Here is a 26,911-nt window from a genome sequence, read left to right on the forward strand (position 1 = left end):
GTTCCAGAGAGTTCCCTTCCCACGTGGCCAGGCCACCTGCCCAACCCCCACTTCCGAGTTCCCGCAATGTCCCGGGCCCCAGTGCTGCCGCCTGTGTTCCTTCCTCTTCCTGGGCCACTATCTCGCTGTTCCTAGACCCGATTCACTCCGTGTCTGCTGGAACCCGTCCGGGAATACCTCTTGTGGGAACTGCGAGCACCACGTGCGACCCTAAGGCCCCTAAACTCTCCCGCCCGTCCGGGCCACAAGCACTGGAACCGGGCCGGCCAGGTGCGGCCTCTGGTGCACAAGGATCCAAAATGAGCGAAGGCAAGCCGCCACCATGGATTAGGAGGAGGCCCCAGCTGAAACCTTGGGCCAACCCGCTCGCTGCAACTCGGCCTCTCTCTGGGAGGAAGTGTAGGTGTGTGAGCCGGGGACCCGGAGCGAGCCGCGCCCTGCGGCGGGCGCGGCCAAGGCGCCACGGCCTGCGCAGCCCCGAGGGCCCCGCGTAGCTCTCCCGAGCCAAGGTTCTCAGGAGCGGGCCGGGGAAAAGACGTTAGCGGGAGGAGTTAGCGGCTGTTGGGGAAACGGGTTTACGGAAACAGTCCCTTCCAAAACCCCGGCCACCGCGGGGTGGGCCGCCTTCTTTCCTCCCAGGCCGGGGGCGCCGGCCTGAAGGGGCTCGTGTGCTGAGGGCGACCGCCTGCCCCGGCACGCCCGGGGATCCGTGGGGATCCGGGGGCCGCCGCCCGTTGGTCCCGCCCGGCCCTGAACCCCCAGGGATCGCGGCGCGTCAGCCCGGAGCGAGTCAGGTGAGGAGGTCGTCATGGCGATGTGGCACCGGGGCGCGCACGCCCGCTGCAGTTGGCATGGAAGCGGCCCCCGCGAGGCCCGGGAGCGCCGCTGATTGGCTGATTCAACAGACGCGGGGGGTGGGGGGGGGTTGAAAGTAATTAGCGCTGAGCGCTGTGGCCACCGCGGCTAGGAGCCCGGCGCCCCCGCTGGAATCTATTAACACGTCTGTCCCCTCCCGCCCCGCCCCGCCCCGCCCCCGCCCCGCCCCCTCCGGCGGCCCCTCATTCCCAATCCCCGTGTGCACTTGCTAATTGTTCGAGACTTATATAAAGATATAAGGCTGAGAAGAGTGAGGCCCGCTGTGGGTTCCAAGCAGGTTTTGGGGCCTTGTATCTGGTGGAAGGAGGGCCGCGGAGGAGAACCTCGCTTGTCATTTGGGAAGGGGACTTACTTTCCCGCAGTATCCTGGATCTTTGGTTTGCAGGGAGGTGGGGAGAGCGGTGGGAGTAGGAGGGATGAGATAAGCATCGCAGTCAGAAAAGACTCGGGCTTGCAGTTTTAGACTCCCCAGTTAACGTGGGGTTTAGTATCCTTGCTTGGAGCTTTGTCAGGATTAATCTCTCCCTCTAGCCTCAACCAGGTCTTGGAAGAAAGCCCGGAGAGATTTAAATCACTGTTTTGATTCAAAGGGGCTTTGATCGCTTGCACCGAGGCTCATGCCCTTCCTTGCAGCCTTAATAATTGCAGCGGTCATATGTGTTCTGCTCTCTCTCCTAGACATTCACTGCATGCTTGGAGCCCATGGTGGAAGAGGTTGACTAACCATTGGCTTGTCTGTTTCTCCTTCCCTGATTAGTTGCATTGTGTGGAGACTGAGGGTATGCATCGCAGCAGCTCCAAGAGCGGAGTAGCCCTAGCTCCAGTGCCTCGAGGTCCTGATGCCTGTCAGATGATAACCAGAGCCCAGCTCGGCCAGGATCCCCCACAAAGAACAGTCCTAGGGGTGCTAACTGAGAATGGACAGTACAGGAGGCCCTGTGGCCAGGTAATGACTGAGAACTGCTGTGGAAGCTGGTTGTTGAGGGCTATCATGACATGGTGGGAGATGGGTTTCTCTTGGAGTTTTACCCACAAATATCCTCGCGTATTCCAGCCTTGGAATCTGGACTATAGGGACACTGGTTTTGTTAAAGATCACTTTGGTCCGTTTTCCCACTAGAAATAGTGAATAATTTTTTATATTATTTATTGCAATAGCAAGGAAATAGGTCTAGGAACTGTTTGAATTAAGTATATATAAAGCTATTTAAGTGCTGGGCAAAGAGGAAGAATTAATATACCAAAATAAGCTATGGAACTGGGGTTCCTCTAGATCAGAGTGGTGTTCAGACTGATCTAGACTGTGCCTGAGGCAATCTTGAATAATCTTTGCTATGTTCATTGGAGATGATGTTAGAATTCAGACTGGAAAAAGCTAAGCTAAATTACCTCCAAAAGTGTGCTTTGAAAGTAGACATCTCCCCAGGACTGAACAAAGGCAGCTGGGCAAATTGATCATGGGACATTAGATATTAGTTGCTTATCCTTAACATATCATAGGTATCTCCCTTAACAGATTGGAAACAAAATCAGACACTTAAGAATGCAAATGAGGGGTCTGGATTCTTAATGAATTTTGGGATAGAAAAAAGCTTCCCTGAGTCTGTTATTAGACAAGCCTCTTGTAACTATGCCTTAAGCTTATAATTCCCATTGTAGTGGAATGATGCTGGCAACAGTATAGTGAAGTACGTAGGCCAGGAATTCTTCCAATTTAGCAGGTGAGAAAATTTCAGAGGTTTAGGAAATGTTAAAAAAAAAAAAAAAAAAGCATGGTAGAGGTCAGATTAGAAGCCCTTCATTCACTGACCATCCATGCCTCTTGGTGGCATCTGATTAGTTGGGGAGAAATACCCAAAGTGATCTGTTCAAAGCTTTAGGAAAAAAATTAAAGTAGTTTTAACAAGCAATATGCTTTGCAATATTTACTTTTTTAAACTGAAAAACTAAAACCTGGTTCTTACGAATCGTCAGTTCTGCCCATGCTGTCCAGGCTCTCTTTAAATTCGTAATGATTAGTTAACCTTTTATGTTGCCTCGTACTACTTCTACATTTCCCTGCTCTATTCCTCTACAACCTCCTTGGAAATCTGTTTTCTAGATTTCTTTTTAATCCTCCCAAACCTCTACCTCCATCCTTTCTCTCAGCTCATGACTCTGTTAGCCTATTTTCCTAAAAATATACAAGCAATGAGAAGAGAATTTCCACATGTTTCCATGTGTCATATACTCTGCCACCCCTGTCCTGTTACAGGACTTAATGTGTCTCTGCTCATATGCAAGGTGAACCCCCCCACATGTGCAGGATACCTTATGCCTTCTTGCCTCTTCAAGGATGTCGTTTCCGGCAACTCTCCTTTCTCTCCTCAGTCTTGTCTACTAAGTCAAACTCCTAAGCATGCAAATTTATTGTATTTTTTTTTCCATCTTAAAACCCTTTTAACTACAAAGTTCTTTGCAGTAACTGTCCATTTTATAGCAATAATTTGAGAGTATATCTATCCTGCTCAACTATAAGCTCTATCAGGACGAAGTCTGGGATGTCAAGTTCACTGCTGTATTCTCAGTGCTTAGAACAGTGTCTGGACGAGGTAGCATGCAAGTATTGCTGAATGAATACTCTCTGTCTCTAATTCTTCTTTCCTCACTTGACTGATTTAGCAGCATTTGACACAGTTGATTATTCCTTATTCCTTGAAACAATTTCTTCAGTCAGCCTAGAGAACACTACTTTCTCCTGGTTTTCCACCTACCTCATTGGCCATTCCTCCTCAATATCTAAAAGAGTGCTCTAGGGCTTGGTATTTGATCTGAATCTGCACTCACTCCCTTAGCAACCTCTTAAGCCTCTTAGCATTAAATGCCATCTATCTGTTGATGACTCATACTTTAATCTCTGGTCTGGACCTCTTAGCTATGTTACAGGTGCCCATATTCGGCAGCCTACTTAACATCTCCCCTTGGATCATACAATAGGCATCTCAAATTTGTGCAAAACTGAACACTAACCCTAGACCCAAACAGCTGTTCCCAAAGTCTTCCTCATCTCAGTAAATGGAATATTCATCCTATTATTCAGCCCAGAAACCTTTGTCGTCTTTGACTCTTTTTCTCCCACCCCACATCTAATTTGCTGAGAAAATACTATTGGCTCTACTTTTTAAAATGTCTAGAATCTCTTTACTTCTCAGACTTTATTACTACTACACTGCTTCAGATCCCTATTGTGTCTCATCAAGAATTTGCAGGTTTCATAACTGGTCACCTTACTTGCTCTCTAAACATATACACAGCCGGGGCAATCTTATTAAGACATAAATCAGATCATACCACTCCTCCTCCATGGCTGCTCCAGTGGCTTCCCACCTCTGAGCAGTAGACAGTCTTAAATAGTCTATGGTAAGGCCTACCTGATCTGGCTTCTCTCTTTTTTCTGACTTTGTGACCTATACTCCTTTCTTTCTCATTCTGTCCTCTCTGCTCCTTGCTTGGTCTTTAAGACACACTTGAATGTCAGGGCATTTACCCATGCTGTTCCCTCTGCTCAGAATGCTCTTACCCCCTATCTGTGTGACTTACTCCCTTACCTCATTTTGTATCTTTGCTCACATCTATGCTCTTCATTAGGACCCTTCCTGGCCATACTGTTTAAAATGTCAAGGACTCTCTTTTCCCTGTATTATTCTCCTTTAAAGCACTGAACACATCATCTGACGTAACATGTCTTATCTTATTTGCCTTTCCCCGTGCCCCATGCTAGAATGTGAACTCCATGAAGGCAGCCCTTCTTGAATGTTTAATTCCTGTCTAAATTCTGAGCACCTAGAACAATGTATGGTACATAATAGATGCTCAGGAATGCATGTATATTTCAACCCTGGTAGATATGTTGTTGGAGCAAAAGTCAAACTTGGTAGTGACAAGTTACTAGAACTAGTAACTTGTGATTTTGGTCCTTTATATATTCCCTGGTTTGTTTTTGTTTTTGGTTTTGGTGGTTTTTTTTGTTTTGTTTTGTTTTGTTTTTTAGTATTAACCATAAAGAATTTTTTCTTAGGGTGCCTGGATGGCTCAGTCAGTTAAGCATTTGCCTTTGGCCCAGGTCATGATCCCAGGGTCCTGGGACTGAGCTCCAAGTTGGGCTCCCTCTCATCAGGGAGCCTGATTCTCCATCCCCTCCCCACTTATGCTGTCACTCTCACTTTCTCTCAAATAAATAAATAAAATCTTAAAATTTTTTTCTTACTAGACATAAGCCAAATATTTAACTGGCTAGATAGAAGGGAAAACACATACTAACTTGAAAGTAGCTTCAAAAGTAAATAACAAGATTAATTATTAACAACCAAATATGAATACAGTAGCCAGACCTAACATTTGCATAAATATAACTCAGATTCATAAACCTTACCCACCTGTTCTGGTTCAGCTGACCTTCAGGCTGTCCACAATGACTCACCTTAATGTGCTTATTCATGGAGGAGGTGCACATAGTCAGTCGTTCCCACTGCTAATGCTATAGGAATAAATAGAAGGGAGAAGCAATTGAGAGGTAGGTTTCCCAAGGGTAATTACATTATGTCATGCAAGAGATTCTGAGGCATCATAAGAGCAGTTAGTAGTACGAGTTTCTAAACTGATCATGTTTCTAAATATCTGGGTATAAAATGGGAACTTTATAAAGGTGCTTACTAAAAGCTATTTAAGGAAGAAGACTTCAGGAACTCAGTGACTGTGTGTCAAGAGCTTTGCTGGGTACTTATAAAATCCTGTAAGGTTAGAGGTATGAAAGCCAATTAACAATCTCCTTCCCCCTTACCTATTTCATTTTGGAGGAAAGCTATGGTTTCTCTTTTTTCTATAATCTTGAGTCCCCTTTGATAAATAGGCGAGGAAGAAGACAAATTAGAGGTAGCTCTTTTCCAAATGTCATATGTAGACAAAGATAAGGAAGAAGTCATACTTCAGAAGCTTCAATTTTCTGAAATTAAGTTGCAGATCTAGATGTTTCCATTTAAGACTGTTCTCCTCTTCCCAGCCTGCTGCTTTGAGTCACACAGGCTTACATCACCTATATGGTCTTTGGGGTGGCCTCTCACAGAAAACTTAACCCTCTTCTAGGGGATCACAACAATCAGGTGTTTCTCTGGATCAGAAAATGTCTTCCCTTCAGCTGGAAAGAACGTGCTCTCTGACTGCACAGTCCATGTGCCAGCCAAGCAAATATTTGATATCTACATGGATGAGCCTGAGCAGGGGGACAGAGACAGCGGCACAGGGAAAGATGCGATGGCATTTGAGAATATGTATGAGGTAGACACCAGCGCACTCAAGTCAGACCTTCACTTCCTGCTGGATTTTAACACAGGTAATCTGACTTACCTCGGGCTGACAGGACCCTATATCCATAATCGCCTGCTGTATTCAGTAGCATGTAACTAGCAGGAGAAATCCATGAAGTAAAGACTTAACTTTCACAACTGCCTATGGAGGGCTAGCGGATGGAATGAATTTTTAAATTCGATGTCTTACCTCGTCATGTTGAACCCCCGCAGTTTCTCCAATGGTGGTAGACTCATCTCTCCATTCCCAGTCTGAAGATGTGTCAGATTTTGGTACAGATGTGATAAACGTGACTGAATATGCTGAAGAAATTCATCAGTATCTTAGAGAAGCTGAAGTGAGTTTTCCCAAATTCTATTTCAATTTCCAGCATTCAAAACACTTAATAATAAGAAAGTTATAAACTCTTGGCCAAAACCACTAGTGAATAGCATTCGTATGACATCTAAACATAGGACTATCTATGAAAGGTAATCGTTATGGGGCGCCTGGGTGGCTCAGTTGGTTGGGCATCCAACTCTTGATTTCACCTTACTTTAGAATCTCAGGGTCCTGGGATCGAGCCCCGCTCAATCTTGCTCAATCCTTACTCAGTGGGGAGTCTGCTGGGGATTCTCTCTCCCAAATAAATAAATAAATCTTAAAAAAAAAAAAACTGGCGCGCCTGGGTGGCTCAGTTGTTAAGCAGCTGCCTCTGGCTCAGGTCATGATCCCAGGGTTCGGGGATCAAGCCCTGCGTCAGGCTCCCTGCTTGGCGGGAAGCCTGCTTCTCCCTCTGCCACTCCCCCTGCTTATGTGCTCTGTCTCTCTCTTGCTATCTCTCTCTTTGTCAAATAAATAAATAAAATATTTTAAATAATAATAATAGTTGTGAGGCAAGTAGCAATTACTTGCACTATTTCTCCATGACTCAAGGCTTTATACATTAAGTATTTCACTCTTAGGAATAACCCATATTGCTATCCCCCCGCTTTAAGTTTTTTGTTATTTGTTACCTAATTGTATTACAGAACCAGAATTTCATACTTTCTTCCACATAGTAAAGATGTACTTGGCTCTTGATCAGTTTCTTCCTAACCTTTGCTCACAAGATCCTTTTTTAAATAGCAACTGTACCGTGGAGTGATCTTTCTGACATAGCAAGTATTTAAGTATCAGAACTCTTTTCCCAAACAGATAAGACACAGGCCCAAAGCACACTACATGAGGAAGCAACCAGACATCACAGAAAGCATGCGAACGATTTTGGTGGACTGGCTCGTTGAGGTCGGTGAAGAGTATAAGCTTCGAGCAGAGACTCTCTACCTGGCTGTCAACTTCCTGGACAGGTTTCTTTCATGCATGTCTGTTCTGAGAGGGAAATTGCAGCTTGTAGGAACAGCAGCCATTCTTCTGGCTTCGTAAGTGTTCTTTCAGCTTAAATAATGTCAAACTGCAACCTGTCAAAACACTTGATTTTCTTTCCCATTTATCGAAGAAATAAATGGGAGCAGTGCTCCCATTATCGAGCAGTGCTCGATAATTAAAGCTTATTCATGCCTCCCTTGATACAATATCATCATTTTTGCAGCATTTTTTGAGAAACTGAATCTTAACACATGTTAACTCTTCAATTCAGATGTTTAAGATTTATAGCAACAAGTTCAGTATCATGACTGAGGCAGCCATCAGCTCAAATTCAAGACCCAATTTAACTATGTTGCAGTGCGGTCTTTTGACTACATTCTAATACAAAAATATTTTAGTTATATAAAAGATTTTGGTTATACAAAAGCCAACTTCGTGATCTAGCAAATGACTGGTAAGAACACAATTTATTTGGTTACAGTGAACAAACTATCATTGTGTACAAAAAAGAGCTGGCTTAGGCCTGAACTGCCTTAAATTCAGTGACCTGTTGGTGGATGGCAGTTTCTTTGATTCTTCTAGTCTCAGACATTCTAGTCATTAGTGCCTAGAAACTTGCCAATTACAGATAACAGAAACAAAAGCAAGAGCAGAAAAGTTGATAACAATGAAATTATATCATTATTTTACTCTTGGATCCATAGCATCATTTGCTTATTCAGTAGAGATTTCTGAACATCTTTTTATTTTTATTATTTATTTCTTTTGAACATGATCTTTCTAAAGATCTAAGATCTAAGGAGTTGTTGTTCTCTGATAGTGTTTAATATAACATTGTTTTCCACAAGATGAGTGGGGCTCCTAGAATTAAGATGAGTTTATCTGTGTGTCTGTCATTCAGAATCTTTCAGCATATCAGAGGTCAAAACCTAAAATTCTCAGTTGGAAATTGTTTCTGTTACTCCTGGTAGCAGTAAGTACAACATAGCTTTGTAATACTCATGTTCTTGTTCTGGCATCACTAGGTATGAAATCCATAATATTTTCAAGTCCAGTGCCATTTAATGATATTTAAGTGGATATGTGGATATGAAGTAAACAAGTCCGCAAGGGCCATGCAAAAGGCTGGTTGTGATGACACAGGAAGGAACCCTATAGGTTCTAAGCTTTACTTTCAAAACCTCTTTACCCTTCGTAGGAAATATGAAGAAATATATCCACCTGAAGTAGACGAATTTGTCTACATAACTGATGATACATATACCAAACGCCAACTCTTAAGAATGGAACACTTGCTCCTCAAAGTCCTGGCTTTTGATCTCACAGTGCCAACCACCAATCAGTTTCTCCTTCAGTACTTAAGGAGACAAGGAGTGTGCGTCAGAACGGAGAATCTGGCCAAGGTAAGCAGGTGACTTCCGGGAACTTGGGAGCCAGGGAGATATAAAGTAGCCTTTCCTGATCATCCTTCAGTTCTTCCTTCCTTTTCAATGCTTTGTCTTCGGTTCAGAAGATCTTTTTAGCCACGGAAGGGAGCTAACTCTAGGATCATGATTTCTGGTTACAAGACAATACTATTGATCCTGTTGGACAGACACAGGTTGTCTGATCACCCAACTCTTAAAAGAAATTTGAGTTTGGAAATTGTTCCCTTCTATTTGTATATTTGTAAAGACCACGTGCAGGCAACTCCTCTTCTTAGTTTAAGAATGGGAACAAAATAAATGCAGTTTGATTTGGCACCAGTCTTCTCCTAACATACTAAGTAGTAAAGCCTTATTTGGTTATCTGGGGTTACAGGACTTTAGTGGAAGGCACTGAAGTACTGGTCCAGAACACTTGGTGACCAGCCACTGTGATCTAGTATATCTGGTATGTTTATGCTACTCAAAGAGTAAAAAGGATGTATGTAGACATTTCCCAGTGTGTTTCTTCTAATCTCACAGGTACTACTCTAGCCTCTGAACCACATGCATTTGCTGGTATTATAATTAATAGCTTCAACACGGTTATAGTTTTGCCATTGGCCAAAGACTCTAGTCCCACTAGAGTCCCACTCCAGTGGCCAGAACAGTGCTACTTTACGTGACTAGCATACATCAGTACTACTAATATAAGACAAGAAAAGTAACCTAATACTGTGCACGTGGACCAAATCCTTGTATATTGACATTTACTACAGCATAAATGTTATTCTGGTTATGGACAGGCATAGCAATTATTAACCCAGTGAACAATTTTGAGCATCTGTTTCTGTCTGCTCATCACTGGATACAGGAGGAACAAAGATAAGACAGTTTTTTCCCTTGATGTTTTTAGGTTGACCTGTAACCTTAGTCAAATTTCTAATTCCCCTGGGATTTTCTCTCTTGTGCTTAGTATGTAGCAGAACTGAGTCTACTTGAAGCTGACCCATTCTTGAAATATCTTCCTTCATTGACAGCAGCAGCAGCTTATTGCTTGGCAAACTATACCGTGAACAGGCACTTCTGGGTAAGATTCTAACTACTTTCTAGATGAAATTTAAGGCCTATCTAGGATTCTGTTCAGTAACTCTCAGGGCTCAGAATGGACTGGCCTCTTAAGAGGGAAAGTTAGTTTGATAAGGAACTGGTTGTCTTGCCAATGGATGGCAACATGCCATGGAGTCTTGCAGGTCAGCATTTATGGCTTTGACTCAATGGCCTTGAGTAGAGATTGCAGGAAGTCGAGATGGTGTGGCATGCTTATTCAGAAGAAGCAGGCCTGGAAACCTCAGTGCCCACCTCACATGAGGATGCCTTTGCGGTGCGAGCATTGAGCACTTCAACCAAACGTTGTTGACTTTTGTCCTCTGTGTGTCAAACAACCTGGATCCAATAGGATGGTCAGAAGGTTGCATCACGTTTTCGGGGAAACAGGGCAGTTAGTGCGGCCTCTTGGTCCAAGAAGACGCAAGACTGGAAATGGGCCCCTTGATTTTGTTCTGAAGGCTCACTTTTGTGCTAAAAGAAGTGGGGTATCTACTTTCATTTTCTAGAATAGTTATTTACTATTGTGCATTCACTAAGAATCTTTCATATATAAGGTGTAAAGTAGAGGCTCTTTAGGGACCAGTAGAAATCCTGCTCATGAGAGAATCAGTGTAAGTAACCTGGCCCCAAACTGAGCATTATAAATACACAATATGAGGGATGCCTGGGTGGCTTAGTTGATTGGGCCGCTGCCTTCGGCTCGGGTCATGATCCTGGGGTCCTGGGATCGAGTCCCACGTCAGGCTTCTTGCTCAGCGGGGAGCCTGCTTCTCTCTCTGCCTCTGCCTGCTGTTCTGCCTGCTTGTGGGTGCTCGTTCTCTCTCTCTCTCTCTGATAAATAAATAAATAAATAAATAAATAAATAAATAAAATCTTAAAAAAAATACACAATATGAGCAAATGAAGAACTCTGGCTCTTCTTCCAAATATTTCACTTCTAAAGTCACTGACAGAGGATTACAGTTTCTTTTGAGATGACTGTGGCTACTTCCTAAGTAATTAAATTTCCTTTATTTCACAGTTTTTTTTTTTAATTTCACAGTTTTAATCTTCAGCTTTCTGATATAAAGTTATATGACACAGTTTTTTCCTTTTGTTTTGATTAGCCAGAAACCCTTGCTGCATTTACAGGCTATTCATTAAATGAAATTGTGCCTTGCCTGAGTGAGCTACACAAAGCGTGCCTTGATATACCTCATCGACCTCAGCAAGCAATTAGGGAGAAGTATAAGGCTTCAAAGTAAGTTTCTGAAATTTTCTTCTCTAGGCTTACTAATTTAAAGCTTTAATAGGTTATAGTCCTGTCAGAACCAAAAATAGAACAAATCAGAAATCTTGTGCTAGGCCTGCATGTTAAATCAGGAAAATCAGTGTAGAGAGGTCTAGATTTAGAATTTGTTAGCCTGGAGTACATACAGTCAGAAAGCTTTCTCCCTTTCTGCTGAAACTCCTGGAAAGTTCCGTGGCCTAAGATTTTACAAAACTGAAGTCCTTTGGGTCTCATTTCAGGTACATGCACGTGTCTCTGATGGAACCACCTGCGATTCTCCCTCTGCAATAAATTTCCTTCGGAAGCACTTTCAGAACTTCACCTCCAGATCAACCAAATTTGTCTTAACTTTTATAGGTTTCTGCAGGTTGGGTCAACTAGTGTTGCTACAAGATAGGTGCCATATTTTTAAAAATGTAAATGTAGTTAGGTCCTCTTAGATGTTAGTAGCTTGTAATATCATCTAACATTTTTTAAACAATAAACAAACAACTTGCCTTGTGACCATGTGTTAGACTCATTTACTAATTAGGATGGCCCATATGCTCGCCTGGAATTTTAGTGGGGAGCATTCTAAATGTCATCTCTATTTCAAGAATTCTCCTACGTTGGTTTCATAAATCTGACATGCTATTAGGATTAAGTGTTTTGAGGAATTCAGAGATTTTTCATGTTTCGTGAGTGGCCCGCCTGAGACTTTTTCCTTCCTATCACTTTACTCTTCACACAGCTCTCCATAAACTGGCAAAGGAAGGAACTCCAAGCTTAGACTCACTGGTGCAGGATATAAACAGGCCCTATCTATTCTAGCTTTCCTCGAGGACCCTGCAGAGTAAAGACAGTGAACTGAGACTAAATGCAGTCAGGTACTTCTGAGGGGTGGCTTACATTTAATCCTAATCCAGGGATGCAACACTGTTGCGGCTAGCGCGACAAATCGACCAGGAAACGTGAGGGTAAGAGAATGGTGAAAAGAAATTAAGAGACAAAGAGATGGGGGCAGGAGGAGCACTGAGGAGGATGTCCAACAGTACCGATTTTATTCCACATCTTACAAGCATTTATAAGGCAGACCACAATAGAAGGAGTAATACATCAGTACCTAGTCAGATGACCGCAAGTTTCTATAACAAGTTTAGATTAACTACAAGCAAACCTCGTGATGCCAGGTAGTCTCGGCTAATGCCATTAGCCAGACAATCAACCAGGGAGTGGGTTATGGGAGGTACAGGAACAACAAGGACCAACTAAGAATTCATGACCCTGACCACATTGTTCCCTTCTGTAGGGAGAGCGTGTGGGAAGTCACGTAGGCGAGCACACGACACGTAGCACAGACCCTTTCTCAGTGTTACTCAACTTTCCTGTCCTTAACCCCTTGTCAAGGTGTCCGGACTTTGAAGGAGACACAAGTCAGGGCCTGGTTTGATCCACGACTCCAACCATGCCATAGCCTCCAACACAACACTCATTTTATAGGTACCATTAAGTCAGTGTTCCATTTTTGTTTCGTCACCCATCAAGCATATATTTCAGCTGTAGAAAATGCTCCAAGAGGTAGAAAAAGCAAATTTCAACACAGGATGGGACTTCAGAGGAATGAAGCTAACCCCTTACATTTGACCCTTGGGAGCTATCCATACTAAGCTCTGCTCTAACTCAACTCATTCATGATCCTACAGTTCACTATACGTTCATATATGGCCCCTTGCAACAGCACTTACACAGTATGCAAGATGAGAAAAACTGAAAAAACGACCAAGCAACCAAACACGTGTTTTAAGTTTCATTGGAGACTGAATGGAAATTTTGTAAATCTCAAACCAGTAGGTCCTGGAGGCTTTCTGTGCTGTGTTGATAAGCTTTCTGAGCTGTGTGTCCTGTCTCCAGGCCTGCTCTGGGCTCAGCCGAGATGGTTCCTAGAGGCAAGAACAATAGGAAGCATGTTTTCTAGATCCCTGTACATAGAAAAGATTAGATCCAGATAGGTTTTGGTAAAATGGTAGTAGGTGAAATTAACTCCAAATTTTATATTTGTTTCAAGCTCTAATGAAATTATTAATATAAAAATACAGGCGTATTTTACATATTTTGTGAAGCCTTTTTTTTTTTTTTAAGTATCCACAAACTCTTATAAGATTTTATTTAGCATTACCTTTTTTTTCCCCGCTGTGGATAAACATTCTCAAGGTGCTTCCATTTCTGGTTCCACTGAAGAGAATACTTTCTTAAGTATTCTGTGATTTATTTAGCATAAGTTTCGCAAAGGGGATACTTGTCACTACTGAATTCCCTGTGTTTATATAATCAGCAATTTTTTTTTAAAGATTTATTTATTTGATGGACAGAGATCACAAGTAGGCAGAGAGGCAGGCGGACAGAGAGGAGGAAGCAGGCTCCCCGCTGAGCAGAGAGGCGGATGCGGGGCTTGATCCCAGGACCCTGGGATCATGACCTGAGCCGAAGGCAGAGGCTTAACCCACTGAGCCACCCAGGCGCCCCATAATCAGCAATTTGTAATCTCCTGTTCTTCCGTGGACTGGGTGTATTTCTGCTCCTTGCATGCATGCGCTTAGCTCTGCATATTCTTTTGCACTTGGCAGCATAACGGACATGCTGTGTGTTTGCCACAAAATCGCCCCCTCCTCAGGAGGCAGTGGGAGAAGGCAATTCTGGCTAAGACTTTCACGTAGCTGTGTTTGTCCCTTTCGGGCCTTAAAGATTTGAGGTACCTGGCCGGGGAAGCTCCCTCTCATTCTCCACCAGTTGACGTGCGCCAACCGCCTCCCTGGGAAACATGCTTGTCTCAAACTGCAGGTTGGATCCTGACAAAATAACATTTTCTTTTACTAGCAATAATCTTGTTTTGGAATGTTTTGCTTCAGCTAGAAGGGACCTGAGAAATAGTCCTTCGTTATGAATTATTTTGCAAAGGAGGATTTTGCTGCTAACCTGGTTCCAAAATGTAACCTTGATTTTAGGTCACAAAACCATGCTACAGGACATAGAGGTCTGAACCTATAATTCTTATGTTCTTTGCTGCCTGCGATTTGCACGTACTTATTCCCAACCCCCAACACACCCACCCACCCATTGCAAAGGACTGGTCCTCAGCTTTGACTTGCTTGTCTTACTTTGTGTCCCTGAAATACTTTATTTAGAACTAGAATATAACCGTTGCCTTGGACCTCCCAGCCAGCTTGAGACAGAATAGCAGCCTTCATTCAGTGTGTCCCTCCTTTCATCCCGTTCTTTTTCTTCCCTGAATCTGGTGTTGAATCACACATGGTTTCTATACTTCATAAGAATGTGTCCATAAACATTAATGCTTGCTTTTAAAATGTAATGGTTGTTGACTATCTTGCATATCTGTTGGTGTTACGTATTTTAGGCAGCACTGCATTTTCAGATTATCTGTGTTGAGTAAGTAGAATCCTAGTTATTTATACTACTGTAGAATATTAAATGAATATACCATGATTTATCTGTTCCGTTGATTTTCTCACATCTTTCTCCCTGCCCCTCCCCACACACTACTTGCCAGCCAGTGTTGGAAGTTGGTTGAGACGTGGCAGTGGATGTGGGAGTGCCCCACCTGTCTGCCCCGTGGTCTCTTTGGCCTGCGGCTTTGGGCAGATTCAGGCCTTCCCAAGGAACTCCTACCTGGCCACAATTTGAGGGGCCTTTGATAAAGTTTCCCATGAGAAAAGACTATGGGATCAGTATTTGCCCATCCATTATCAGGAGCCCAAGTTGTTTCTGTCGTCCCAATAAGCTTTCACCACCAGAGAATTAAAACATCTAGACCTGATTTACCACTAAAACCTTGAAATTGAAGCCCACACTGTTTGGCCAAGAGTTTCCTTGATGAGGCTCCCAACAGGCTTTCTGTTTTATCTATTCTGTGGGGCTCATGTTTATGATCCCAGTTAGCCTCCTGCCTGCTGAGGAAGGCCCAGCATGGAAAACCCAAAGTCCTCTGTTACAGTTTTTACTTCATGGAGGATGTTCCCTTAGAAATCATAAATTTGATTAGTGATTGTTGGTCTTGATGGTATTCTTAAACAACTGAATGGCCGATCTTAGTTTATAAGCCTACAGTGGAAGAGGAGGTACAAGTGAAAAAGCACAAGGGAAAGAGGCAATGGGAAGAAGATCATACGTGACATACATAAATTAAAACAAGTCAAACCAGGATCTGTGGATGGAGTCTGTCATGAGGAGGAGGCTTACTGGGGCAGGCTGTTGACTGACTGAGCCTATGGTCCCGTTCATCTTGGGACCCAGGCTCACCTTAACCCAGGCTACACATTTGCTTCTCCTTAGTTGTCTCCTTTCCTTCACTCTGACTAGATTTCCTGCTTATAGCAGTCAAGATATTATTATTTTCATCAAGTTATTTGCTACTCTTAAGCTTGATCAACTAGGTAACTGGTGTGGCTATTCACACCCTACCATGAACACAGTGGAATGTTGGCTGGTCACTATGTAGTTTTAGTATCTAATAAATAGATACTCTCAACTGTGTCAGAATCATAGTAACTCTTTATCCTAAATGTCCTCCCACCTTCCCCATGGTTGGTCATCACATTGGCTGCTCTATCCTTGCATCATCAAGAGTTACCTGTGGAAACATCCTCCATGTAACACCCATGCTGGTCTCCCATCTTCATGCCCAGCACATGCGCTATCATGTCCAGTGAAAACCAACTTCTTCCCCCCTGGCTGGTAGGCAAAGGGGAAAAGAGAGTATCAGAGCCACAATCCCAGCAAGGAATCTGCTGTTGGACTGCAATTGTTATGTATCTGCCCATGCCCCTGTCCCAGATGGCATTCCTCTTAACTGCATGCACGGTGCACATAGCACACAAAACTGAGAAGAGAGCTGAGCTCATTCTTTACCAAGCCCAGACTCAGCTCATGGAGGCAGTGGGACAGGACATGTTTGTCATCACGTTCAGATCCCACAGTGGAAGCCTGGATTCTGGAACTACCGGCTGTAGGAGCTGTGCTATCTTCTGGACCCCCTTGTTTCTCCAGGCAGCTGGTGTTGGAGTTACAGACTCAAGAATAAAAGGAAAGTGCTATCAGGGTGCCTGCTCTGCTGCCCCAGGCCCACACTGAACTGGAGATAGGCAGTCAGAAAAATGTCAGAATCAGGTGCTGGAGGGAGGGAATGGAGCTGGCTTGGGCTCAACTGACTAAGCTCAACCTACTGGGAAGGTTTTTCTCTCCTCAGTTTAATCAATGATGAGCTAGAACTACATCCAGATTATCAATTTGTGAAGTTGAGTGTGTCAATCTTCAGGGAACTCATTTCAACGGTATGTCATCCCAAATGTCCTTTCTACTATCCTGGTGACAAACAGCATCTCATTCTTTTTTGGGGATTGCAACTTAGAGGCAGATACATGAGGTAGAAGGCCAGCACTGCCTTTCTCTTTTCACCCAGAAATTCATCCTTAACAAAGACCCTTAGAAGATCAGAGCTCTAATTCCAACTTGGCTATTAACTGAGTGACATTGGTAGTACTGGGTAAGTTGATTGCTTTAACCACCCCCAAATCTGTGTGGCTCTTCACATTAAAGGTTTATCTCTTGTGTCACTCTCCAGTATGTATTGGGAAAAAGAGGGCTTTTGTTTTCACATGACCATCCTTCTCTAGGCGTTCCCCACTGGATTCTTGTTTTCAGCAGGTGAGGGAAGAGAAGAAACATGGAAAAAACACCCCCATTCTTACTGCAAGGTCCTGGGGAATATAATTGAGCTGTAAGCTCTGGGATAAGAAGGGCATTTGGTGTGGATAAGTAATCAGTCCTTTCCAGAGGGCATCTCACTTAGTGCCCCGACTTTAATCCCATCATGAAAGATGAGTTTGATTGGATCAGTCTTTGTCAATTTTGAGTTACTTATCCATTTTCACTATTTATCTTATATCTAAATATTGCCTTTAAAACAACTGACCTTTTAAACGAACTGTTTCTGAACAATAAATGTTCCTTAAATAATGGATGTGATATGCTAGTTACAAATTTTCTAATACACATTCCAATATATAATTACTGAATGTGAATCTCTAAAAATTCTGTATGATATGTCACCCCTTGGGAAACACCAGATTCAATTATCTGAGATTTTGTCCAGTTCTGTGGAAAATTTATAATGCTTCAAAAAGTAAATGGCAAATGTCTTAAACTTGGACAAGAAATTTGAAGGGTTGGTTGTGAACTACATTGAGAATGGCACTATCTTAGGATGATTAAGGGCCACAGAGAGGGGTGATATGGATTCAGGCCTTTAAAATAATGGGATAGCATCTCATCGCAGTCTTACTTCTTTGCCCTTTCCCGTCTCCTCAAGCACTAAAAGCAAAAGCCAGGGAAGACAGAAGACTGACATACCTGTTTAGAATGGATACTTCGATGTGGCAGTTTTGACATTTAGGGGAAGTAAATGGCTGGGAAAGGTGCCTAAAGTTGAGATGATACATCACAGTAGAATTTATCACAGAAACCAAATATAATAGGGGTTATTTTCCTGATGCCTGCATCTATCTCTGTCCTTATCCTCCTGCTGTCACTGCCTTAGCTGAGACCCCATCATTTCTCAAATGCAACAATCACTGTGCAACCTCTCAATGGCTTGTCAGTTTCCTTTTCCATTTCCAGAGTCTTCTGAAGTGACACTGATGATATCTTTTTCTTGCATCTAATTCTTCAATGTCTTATCACCAGTGGGATAAAATAGGGGGCATGCAGCCCTTCACTAGCCAGACCCTGCCCACCCTTAACTAATAGCTTCTGCTTTAGTTAACCCTGCAAAAAGTTTCTTGTGGGTCCCTGAATAGTCCATGTTCCTTCCCTTATTCTCTCCCACAGACTACTCTCTTTATGAAAAACATTTCCTACTTCCCAAAACCTTTTGGCTACCTCTGAGGTGATTCTTTGGAACCAGACTTTGGCTTTCCCTCCCCCTACCAAGGGCCTCAGGGTAATTGTCTCTCACTACAACTGGCTGTTACTTGTCTGGTTGCCCTTGTCTGGCTCCCTCCTAGAGTACACATTTCATCCCTGTACCCCAAGCACTGGGCTTCATGCTAGAGATTCAATAACATTTTACTGAATGAATGAATGAATGCATTATATTTTATATTTTTTATAGACAATTGCTATCCCTCAATTTAATCCATTATAAAGTGATATTGCAGAAAAGTATAAAGCTTTTCAAAGTACATTTGGATAAAATAAAGTTAAAAGAAGTCACAAGGCACCTGTGTGGCTCAGTCAATGAAGTGTCTGACTCTTGATTTCAGCTCAGGTCATGATCTTAACGTTGTGAGATCAAGCCCCTTTTCAGGCACCATGCTGGGTGCAGAACCTGGTTAAGATTCTCTCTCTTACTCTCTCTCTGCATGCCCTGCCCCCCACCCTGTGCATGCATGTGCACTCTCTCTCTGACTAAAAGAAAGAAAAAAGGAGAAGTCATGATTGAAGGTAATAGTAGAAGGTATCCATGTACTATTGTACAAAATCCATTCTTTTCATAATTCTTACATTTATTGTACCATTAGAAACTAGAAAATAAAAGGAAAACTTTCATTAGGGTCTTGAAACAAAAGGCATTTCTTAGATGAGAATTGGGAATACAGTGGCTTTTTGAGAAGCAGATCTAAGACTTTGCTGTCTTTTTGGCCTTTACATATTTCTCCATCTGCCTTAAAGAGAAGATTTTTGCCTTCAAAAGAGGTCTTCCTGAGTTGCCATTTAATGAGCAACAACAGCTTTATTTTGCGTGTGCTCTGATCTACCATAAATCCTACTCACTTTTGAAATGCATAAAGAAAAGCCCTTTTAATAGAATGATTTATTCTTTGATCCCTTAAAAAAAAAAGAAAAGAAAAGCTTTGGCTCTGTGGCAGAATGATAGGGGGACACCTTCATCAAGGCTCACCAGAAACAGAATGACTAATGCAGGGTTATTTGTGCTTATGGAAAATTAAGTAGCAAAGGCTAAAGCAACCAGAATGAGCTCAGCCTAGGGAGCAAGGATGGTGAGGATAGTGATTTGGTGGGGAGGGGATAGTGGGTGGGCAGGAAATAGGTACAGAGAAAGGGGCTTTTGAACTGTAAGGAAGACTCTTCTAGGGTTCATTCATCATGGAAGATACTCCTTCTCTAAATTCTGGGAGATAGAGACAGACCTTCTTGCCATAACAACATAGAGCTAAGCTTTTTAGGTTTTTGAAAGAAGATTTGTAGAATTTACATCCTCCTATGACTCCCGTATTGTATGGATTGTTTTGTTAGTCAGCTTAGTCTAAGCTATGCTGAAATAACAAGTAAGGCCCAAATTCCAGTGGCTTTAAAAGAAGTTGGCCAGCTTGCCTGTGTACTTGCTTTCCACAGTGACTCAGAGCCCCAAGTATAGTATCTTCCATCTTTCAGCTCTTCCAGCCTGGAGACCTTTGTTTTCAGATGTGTCAGTGGATAAGAGAACATGCAGAAAACACATACGAACTTAACTACCCTCGGAATGGAACTGCACATATTTCTGCTGACACAGGGGCTGGAAAAAGTAGCTTAACTTTTTGCCTCGGGGAAAGGAAATGGTAAGATGAACACATACCAAGGGCTGCAACAGTTAACATCTCTGTAGATTCTCTGTTGAATTTGAGAGTTGGGAATTAGAAACAGAAATAGCCTGGGCACTAAAACTGTGTTCTGAACTGCAATGAAAGCAAAAAGGTTGTACTTCAGGCATTGAAGTTTGAACAATTACAGTCAAGGATCGTAGACAAGAACAACAAAAGAGCCAGAACAAGAATGGAATAATTATCCTGGTGTAGTGTTGTCCAGGCTGTGTTTTGGGGGACCTGAGTGCTCCTTGAGATGCTGATGAGTGCTCTTTTGTGGAGGCTGGCAGGGGAAGCAGGTGCATGAGAGTAGTGGTGAGGCATTTTGTAGTCAGGTGGTTAAATAATTTAAATGATTTCCCTATTATTGGAATTGGGCTTTAACTGGCTAATGAGCTGTGGTGGCCATGATATGTTCCCCTCAAAAGGTGATGTGAGGGATGCACTAACTGACCTCACACCCAGCTGTTGCACGCAGTGTGATCCCTTGCTGTGTTGCATGAAGGAGGCCTACTTCCCACTTGCTGCTCCTGATGACTGGGCACAGCAGGGATACTAATGGAAGACCATTTCAAAGAGGTGTGGGATTCTGACTGGGGACTTCGGATCCAGGACTCCTAACAGTCTCCCGAATACTTTCTTACAACTGTAGCACAGTCTGAGTCTCTTAGTTTCCAATCCTCTGTTCTCCCTTCTCCCCTTCATGGTCCTGCATTGTGGTCTGAAGGCTCCCCCAGCCTCCCTCCAGTTCCATCCCTTCTGTCTCCCAGGCAATTTCCCCAATAAATCTCTTGTACATCTACTATCTTGGTGTCTGCTCTTCAGAGGCCCCAAATTGGCACAGAAGTCTTGTAAACCTGAAAAGGGAGGGGAGAGACAGTGTTTCCCAGATGTGCTTGGTAAGAGAAAATGTTCTTTATACAAACCTGCCATGTAAAAAAGGACACTAATATTTCAAGGAACATGGATTGGAAATGCTATCCTAGAGAAAAGAGATTAATTAATAATTAACTAAGCTAATCTACATTTTAATTTGTATGTTCTTTATCATTTGATTTGTACAGATATGTTTAAATTCTCTGTTGATTTGTGTAAATCTTTCAAAATTTTACCTAATTACTAAAGTTTTCTGGATTAAAATAATTCTTTAGATGTTACTAAGGACCCAGCACCATTCTAGTTATTTGCCCCGGTGCCCAGGGTGGGACCAACAAAGCAGCCTTCTACCTCCTGTGCCCTGGGGGTATTCTGCTGAATGCTGGTAAGGCAAATCACCAAGTTAGTGACTACATATTAAGTATTGATGTAAGAGGGATTTCTGGAATCCTTAAGAATGTCTAATAAGTCATTAGACATTCAGAGATTTTTATTACAATATCACCTTCAGGTGAAACTGAAGTTTTGGTTTCTAACATCTGACAGTATGGAATGCTAAACATTTATAACTCGAGGTCAAGGGCTTTTTGAAAAGAATTGAGCCCCACAAGACAAGGAAACAAAAGTGAAAATGAACTTTTGGGACTTCCTCAAGACCAAAAGCTTCTGCACAGCAAAGGACACAGTCAACAAAACAAAGAGGCAACCCATGGAATGGGAGAAGATATTCACAAATGACACTATGGACAAAGGGCTGATATATAAGATCTACAAATAACTCCTCAAACTCAAGGCCCAAAAAACAGATAATCACATCAAAAAATGGGCAGACGACATGAACAGACACTTCTCCTAAGAAGATATACAAATGGCTAACAGACACATGAAAAAAAATGTTCAACATCATCTGGCATCAGGGAGATCCAAATCAAAACCACATTGAGATACCACCTTATACCAGTTAGAATGGCCAAAATTAACAAGACAGTAAACAGCAAGAGTTGGAGAGGATATGGAGAAAGGGGAACCCTCTTACACTGTTGGTGGGAGTACAAGTTGGTGCAGCCACTTTGGAAAACAATGTGGAGATTCCTTAAGAAATTAAAAATAGAGCTTCCCTATGACCCTGCAATTGCACTACTGGGTATTTACCCCAAGGATAAAGATGTAGTGAAAAGAAGGGCCACCTGTACCCCAATGTTCATAGCAGCAATGGCCACCATTGCCAAACTGTGGAAAGAACCAAGATGCCCTTCAACGGACAAATGGATAAAGAAGATGTGGTCCATATATACAATGGAGTATTATGCCTCCATCAGAAAGGATGAATACCCAACTTTTATATCAACATGGACAGGACTAGAAGAGATTATGCTGAATGAAATAAGTCAAACAGAGAGAGTCAAGTATCATATGGTTTCATTTACTTGTGGAGCATAAGAAATAACACAGAGGACATTGGGAGATGGAGCAGAGAAGTGAGTTGGGGGAAATTGGAGGGGGAGACAAACCATGAGAGATTGTGGACTCTGAGAAACAAACTGAGGGTTTTGGAGGGGAGGGGGTTGGGGGTTGGGAGAGCCTGCTGGTGGGTATTAAGGAGGGAACATATTGCATGGAGCACTGGGTGCAGTGCATAAACAATGAATTTTGGAACACTGAAAAGAAATAAAATAAAATGAAAAAAAAAAAAAAGAATTGAGCCCCCACAGCACATATTAATATTGCATCCTTCCGGTGTTATGTTTTGAAAATTATTCAAAGATTCTTACAATTATCTAAAAAGCAGCATCCTGAAGAATTATTTATATATGTGTATTGATAGTAGCATTATTCATAGTAGCAAGAGGTGGAAGCAATCCAAGTGTCAATCAGTGGATAAATGGATGAATAAAATGTGGTACATCCAATGCAGTATTATTCAGCCTTAAAAAGGAAGGAAGGAGATTCTAACACAGGCTACAACATGGATTAACTTTCAGAACATTATGCAAAGAAAAATTAGCTAGTCACAAGAAGACAAACACTGCATGATTCCACTTTTATGAAGTATCTAGTCAAAATGATAGAAACAGAAAGGAGAATGCTGGTTGCTAGGGGCTGGGTGAAGGGAAAACAGGGAGTTGCTTAATGGATATAGTTTCAGCTTTGCAAGATGAAAAAGTTCTAAGAATTGGTTGCACACAACGATGTGAATATAGTTAACGTTAATTGTACACTTTAAAATGGTTAAGATAGTAAATTTTACATGTGTATTTTCCTAAAATTAAAAAGTAATCTGAGACTCAGTTTTACACTGATTCTTTTAAGCAATAATGCAAGATTAGTCCATCTTGTAGCAAAATGCAAGGTCCTTAAGAGCAGAAATACTATTTCATCTATTTTACTTAGCTTTTCTGCTCAAAGTGTGCTCCATGGGTTACAACACCAGCATTGTCTGGGCGCTTGTTAGAGATGTACAAGCACCCCAGATTTACTGAGTCTACACATACTTTTAATAAGACACCTGGGTGATTCACATGCACTTTAAAGTTTGAGAAGCACTGTTCCACAGCACCTAACTCACAGATATCAGAGACTCATAAAGTCTGGCTGTTGTTCATGGATGAAAATCGTCAATTGATAGTTGCATTTAACTTCTTTGCTGTGAACTTTAGATTTCACCAATACACATCTGCTAGAAATAAACAGTGAGTCAAGATTCACATAAATTTAAAGTGGGGTTTTTAAACACCTTCTATTTGATTCTCCATCCTGCACTTGGAACATACTTAACTTGAAGACAGAGCCATCTCTGCCACCCTCCCATTTTCTTTGACCACGTAATGACCTCTATGTGGCAGTATGACTCTGAGAAATGTGCAGAAAAGTCAGCATTGAGACTCCAGTGACAATTTCTCAGCTCTGCAGTATCTGTCCCACACCCATGTAGGGGGAAAAGACCATGGGTGAGACCTATCATTACAGCGGGGAGGCCCTCAAAGCTTTTCAGTCCTCCTTCCCTTCCTCTCTTATTAAACTTCAGAGGCCAGGCTTGCCAGATCTGGCCATATCACAGTCCTGTATACCCAACCACTACCTCAACCTAGGATGCTTAACTAGAAAGGAACCAAGTTCACATTCAGGACTCCTAGCTCCTCCTCCTGGGACAGCATCTGGCTTGGGTCTGAGGGAGATGGTGGATGAATATGCCTCATATGGAATCCTCCAGCAAGATTTCTCCTTGAGCAGCCCCCTCATGGTGCTTCCTGTGACTCATATGAGCTCCAGGTACCACAATACTGAGAGTAGAGAATCTAGGCAAGAATGGTTTGTATCCATGGATATGCATCCCATGGTTGGAGAAGACAACAATTAGTATGTCCTCCGTATGTTAAACATGGTATACTATCACACAGAGCTTTTATAGCTCTGGGCTGGGGAAAGTAGTCATTGGGTATGCTGACAGGACCACAGTCCATGGTAATTCAATGCTGCAATGGCTGGAAAAAAAATTAGTGTCTTTTAAGTTTATTGGACCTACACTTAGCAAAGCACTTTCAATTATATTATCTCATTTGGTCCTCAAAAGACTTTGCAACATCAAATAGGACAGGCACGATTAGCCCCATTTTATAGACAACCAACCCAGGTCTTGGTAAGTTCAGAGTTTGCAGTGGTAGTTGACAGCAGTGGCTCAAATTCACTTACTTCACACACTCCTCAACCATAAGCAAGTAACTTAATGTCTCTGGGATGCAGTCTCCTCATCCGCAAATTCGAAGGAAAAGAATTGGGTCTTGCCTACAAGGTGCATGTGAAGACTATAGCATAGTGGCTGCCTGTATAAAATAAGAGGTAATACCTACTAGCTACTATGATTACTGACAGATCACACGGCTAATGTGTGATCACATTAGACCTAGCACTCAAACCACCTTCTTCAGGTTCTAAGTTCAATGGTCTTTTCATTATGCATTAGTGTAAGTGATTTTAGACACATTTCCAGCATCATCTCCTTCAGGAAGCATTTTCTGATCCCAACCCATTCCTAGCCAAGTGCCCCAACACTCTTCCTAGCTGCATTCTGTACATTACTAGCGCTGCACACTGCGTACGAATGCGCTGATTCTAAGCTCCCTCAGAGCTGGGATCATGCCTCCTTACTGGTCTTGGTATCACCAGAGCTAGATCATTGCCAACACGTCGTAAGCACAGTAAGTGTGTGTGAGCCTGAACTCCAGTAAGACTTACTGATAGGGATTTTGATAGGAAGTAGTCTTACTTAGATTCAACCTTTGCAGCCGAGACCATGCTGTATCCCCCTGCCTGTGTTTCTTTGCCCTTTTGTCTTTTTATCTCTTCCCCTAGAGGCCTATTTATTATCTATGTCTATAATTCTCCAATTCTCATGCAGAGTTTGAGTAAAATCACAGTTCAGCGCCAGCTGTGTAGATTTCTACAACCCAATATGAAGCTCTTGCTTGCTGCTGAGAAAACACACAGATGCAATTTATAATCAGGTTTCAGGGGAATGTGGCATGTTGTTAAGGTTTCATTTCTGGCCAAACAGGAGGGAGGAACTAAAAATGGGACTGGCAGAACAAGACGAAAATGTCAGGTGCTTAAAAGGAAGCGCGAATCTCAGACTTTAAACACTAGATGACACCACAAAGGCCTTTTATTTATTTTTGCTTTGTCTGTCTAATTTGGGGGAAGAGAATTATGTTTGAGCAAATCAAATTCACTGCAGATTATACATATATGAATACACAGAGATAGATACATATACATGGATGTAGATGTACGTATGCCTTTGTTTTCTGGAATTAGAAATGTTCATACTATATAGCAAAGCCTCAATATATAAGCCCATCATATCATTTAATCGGTGTTATTAATATAAAGAAATTATTCAAAATTCTTACTGTGATATAGTAAAGGTCATAATCACAACCCATTGTCAAGCATTAGCTACTGCTATTGTATGCAACACATGGAAAGATGTGACTGTTATGCATTCATGAAATGGGTCTCCATTCTAATAAATTAAGCAGTTTTAAGGAGGAATTTCATAAACCTAGGGGAGTATTTCAGGGCAACAATTCATTAGCCAAATATCAGCAATCTTTTTCTTCCATACTAGAAATCTTGTTGCTTTGGACAATGTGTTGAAAAAATAGCTTCTACTATTTTTGCAAGTCATCCATGGGAAGAAAAAAAACAAAAAACAGTGATTGCTCAATTTGAAACTTCCAAAAGGATGGAATATAATAGTTAGAGCTAATTTAATACATGAAATACAAATAAAGGCTTTCTGGATTGGTACAACTATTTTTAAGTTCTTCTATCCTTATGAGAATAACAATCTTGCTTAATTTAAAACATCACACCCCCTGCATTTCCTTAGTTTGAGAAAATATAAGCAGATTTGACTTCACATTATTTGGCAAGAGCATGGTTAGCTGATGAAAGGTGGGATGTGACATGTTAGTCAATGACAGCCCAAGATAACCATGAGATCATCAGAGTAGTTTTAAAATCAATTGGTAACACAGTCCCATGGCGAAGTCAAGGGATAATTTTCTCAGACACCTAATGTTTCAAAAAATGTTATGCTATTAATTTTGATTATGCTTGTAATTTAAACTGGCTCTCTAATTTAAAAATGATTATATAAAAGCATTGATTTCGTGCCTGAGACACATTTCCTCAGCAAGCACATTCAGGGGAAACAGTTTTTAAATGCGCAGTGGACACTGTCTTCACTTTAGAAAATAACTAAGTAACGCATTCTTCACTTATGGATTCTAGCAATCCAAAGCTTTAATGCATTTGTCTTCATATTAATATAATATCACCTAATTTCTGATACTGGATTAGCTGCAGTATGAGGGGAAAAAAAAGAAGTTGTTTATTTTCTGTGAGTGACTCCAACAACCCTCAGGCTCAGAAAGAGAAATGCTGAAAACATTAATATCCGAGTTCTGCTATCGGGCCTTGAACATGACCTTCTTTCACTGTATGGTTAGAGAAATTTGCAATGAGAACAAGAACTGCTTGACATCCTCCTG

At 42.0% G+C, this 26,911-nt stretch overlaps 1 protein-coding gene across 1 annotated transcript; it reads left to right on the forward strand.

Moving 5' to 3' along the window:
• Positions 1-1,207: 1,207 nt before the first annotated feature.
• Positions 1,208-11,853, forward strand: LOC111158563 (cyclin A1). The gene is made up of 9 exons (XM_022520669.1): positions 1,208-1,253; positions 1,634-1,822; positions 5,998-6,244; positions 6,432-6,556; positions 7,396-7,619; positions 8,765-8,969; positions 9,946-10,059; positions 11,186-11,319; positions 11,589-11,853. The coding sequence occupies exons 2-9, from the start codon at positions 1,658-1,660 to the stop codon at positions 11,638-11,640; spliced, it is 1,266 nt and encodes a 421-aa protein (XP_022376377.1). The 5' UTR covers positions 1,208-1,253; positions 1,634-1,657; the 3' UTR covers positions 11,641-11,853.
• The last annotated feature ends 15,058 nt before the right edge of the window (positions 11,854-26,911 follow it).

Source organism: Enhydra lutris, unplaced genomic scaffold, assembly GCF_002288905.1.
Source record: "Enhydra lutris kenyoni isolate GAN:26980312 unplaced genomic scaffold, ASM228890v2 scaffoldscaffold60, whole genome shotgun sequence".
Classification (NCBI taxonomy): Eukaryota; Metazoa; Chordata; class Mammalia; order Carnivora; family Mustelidae; genus Enhydra; species Enhydra lutris.

What these genes read in the sequence shown, in the direction of transcription:
- LOC111158563 (XM_022520669.1), top strand. Translation starts at nt 1,658, where the DNA reads ATGCATCGCAGCAGCTCCAAGAGCGGAGTAGCCCTAGCTCCAGTGCCT. An exon ending in ACAGGAGGCCCTGTGGCCAG is followed by an intron (nt 1,823 to 5,997) that starts GTAATGACTGAG and finishes ACCCTCTTCTAG; the next exon opens with GGGATCACAACAATCAGGTG. An exon ending in GCAGCCATTCTTCTGGCTTC is followed by an intron (nt 7,620 to 8,764) that starts GTAAGTGTTCTT and finishes TACCCTTCGTAG; the next exon opens with GAAATATGAAGAAATATATC.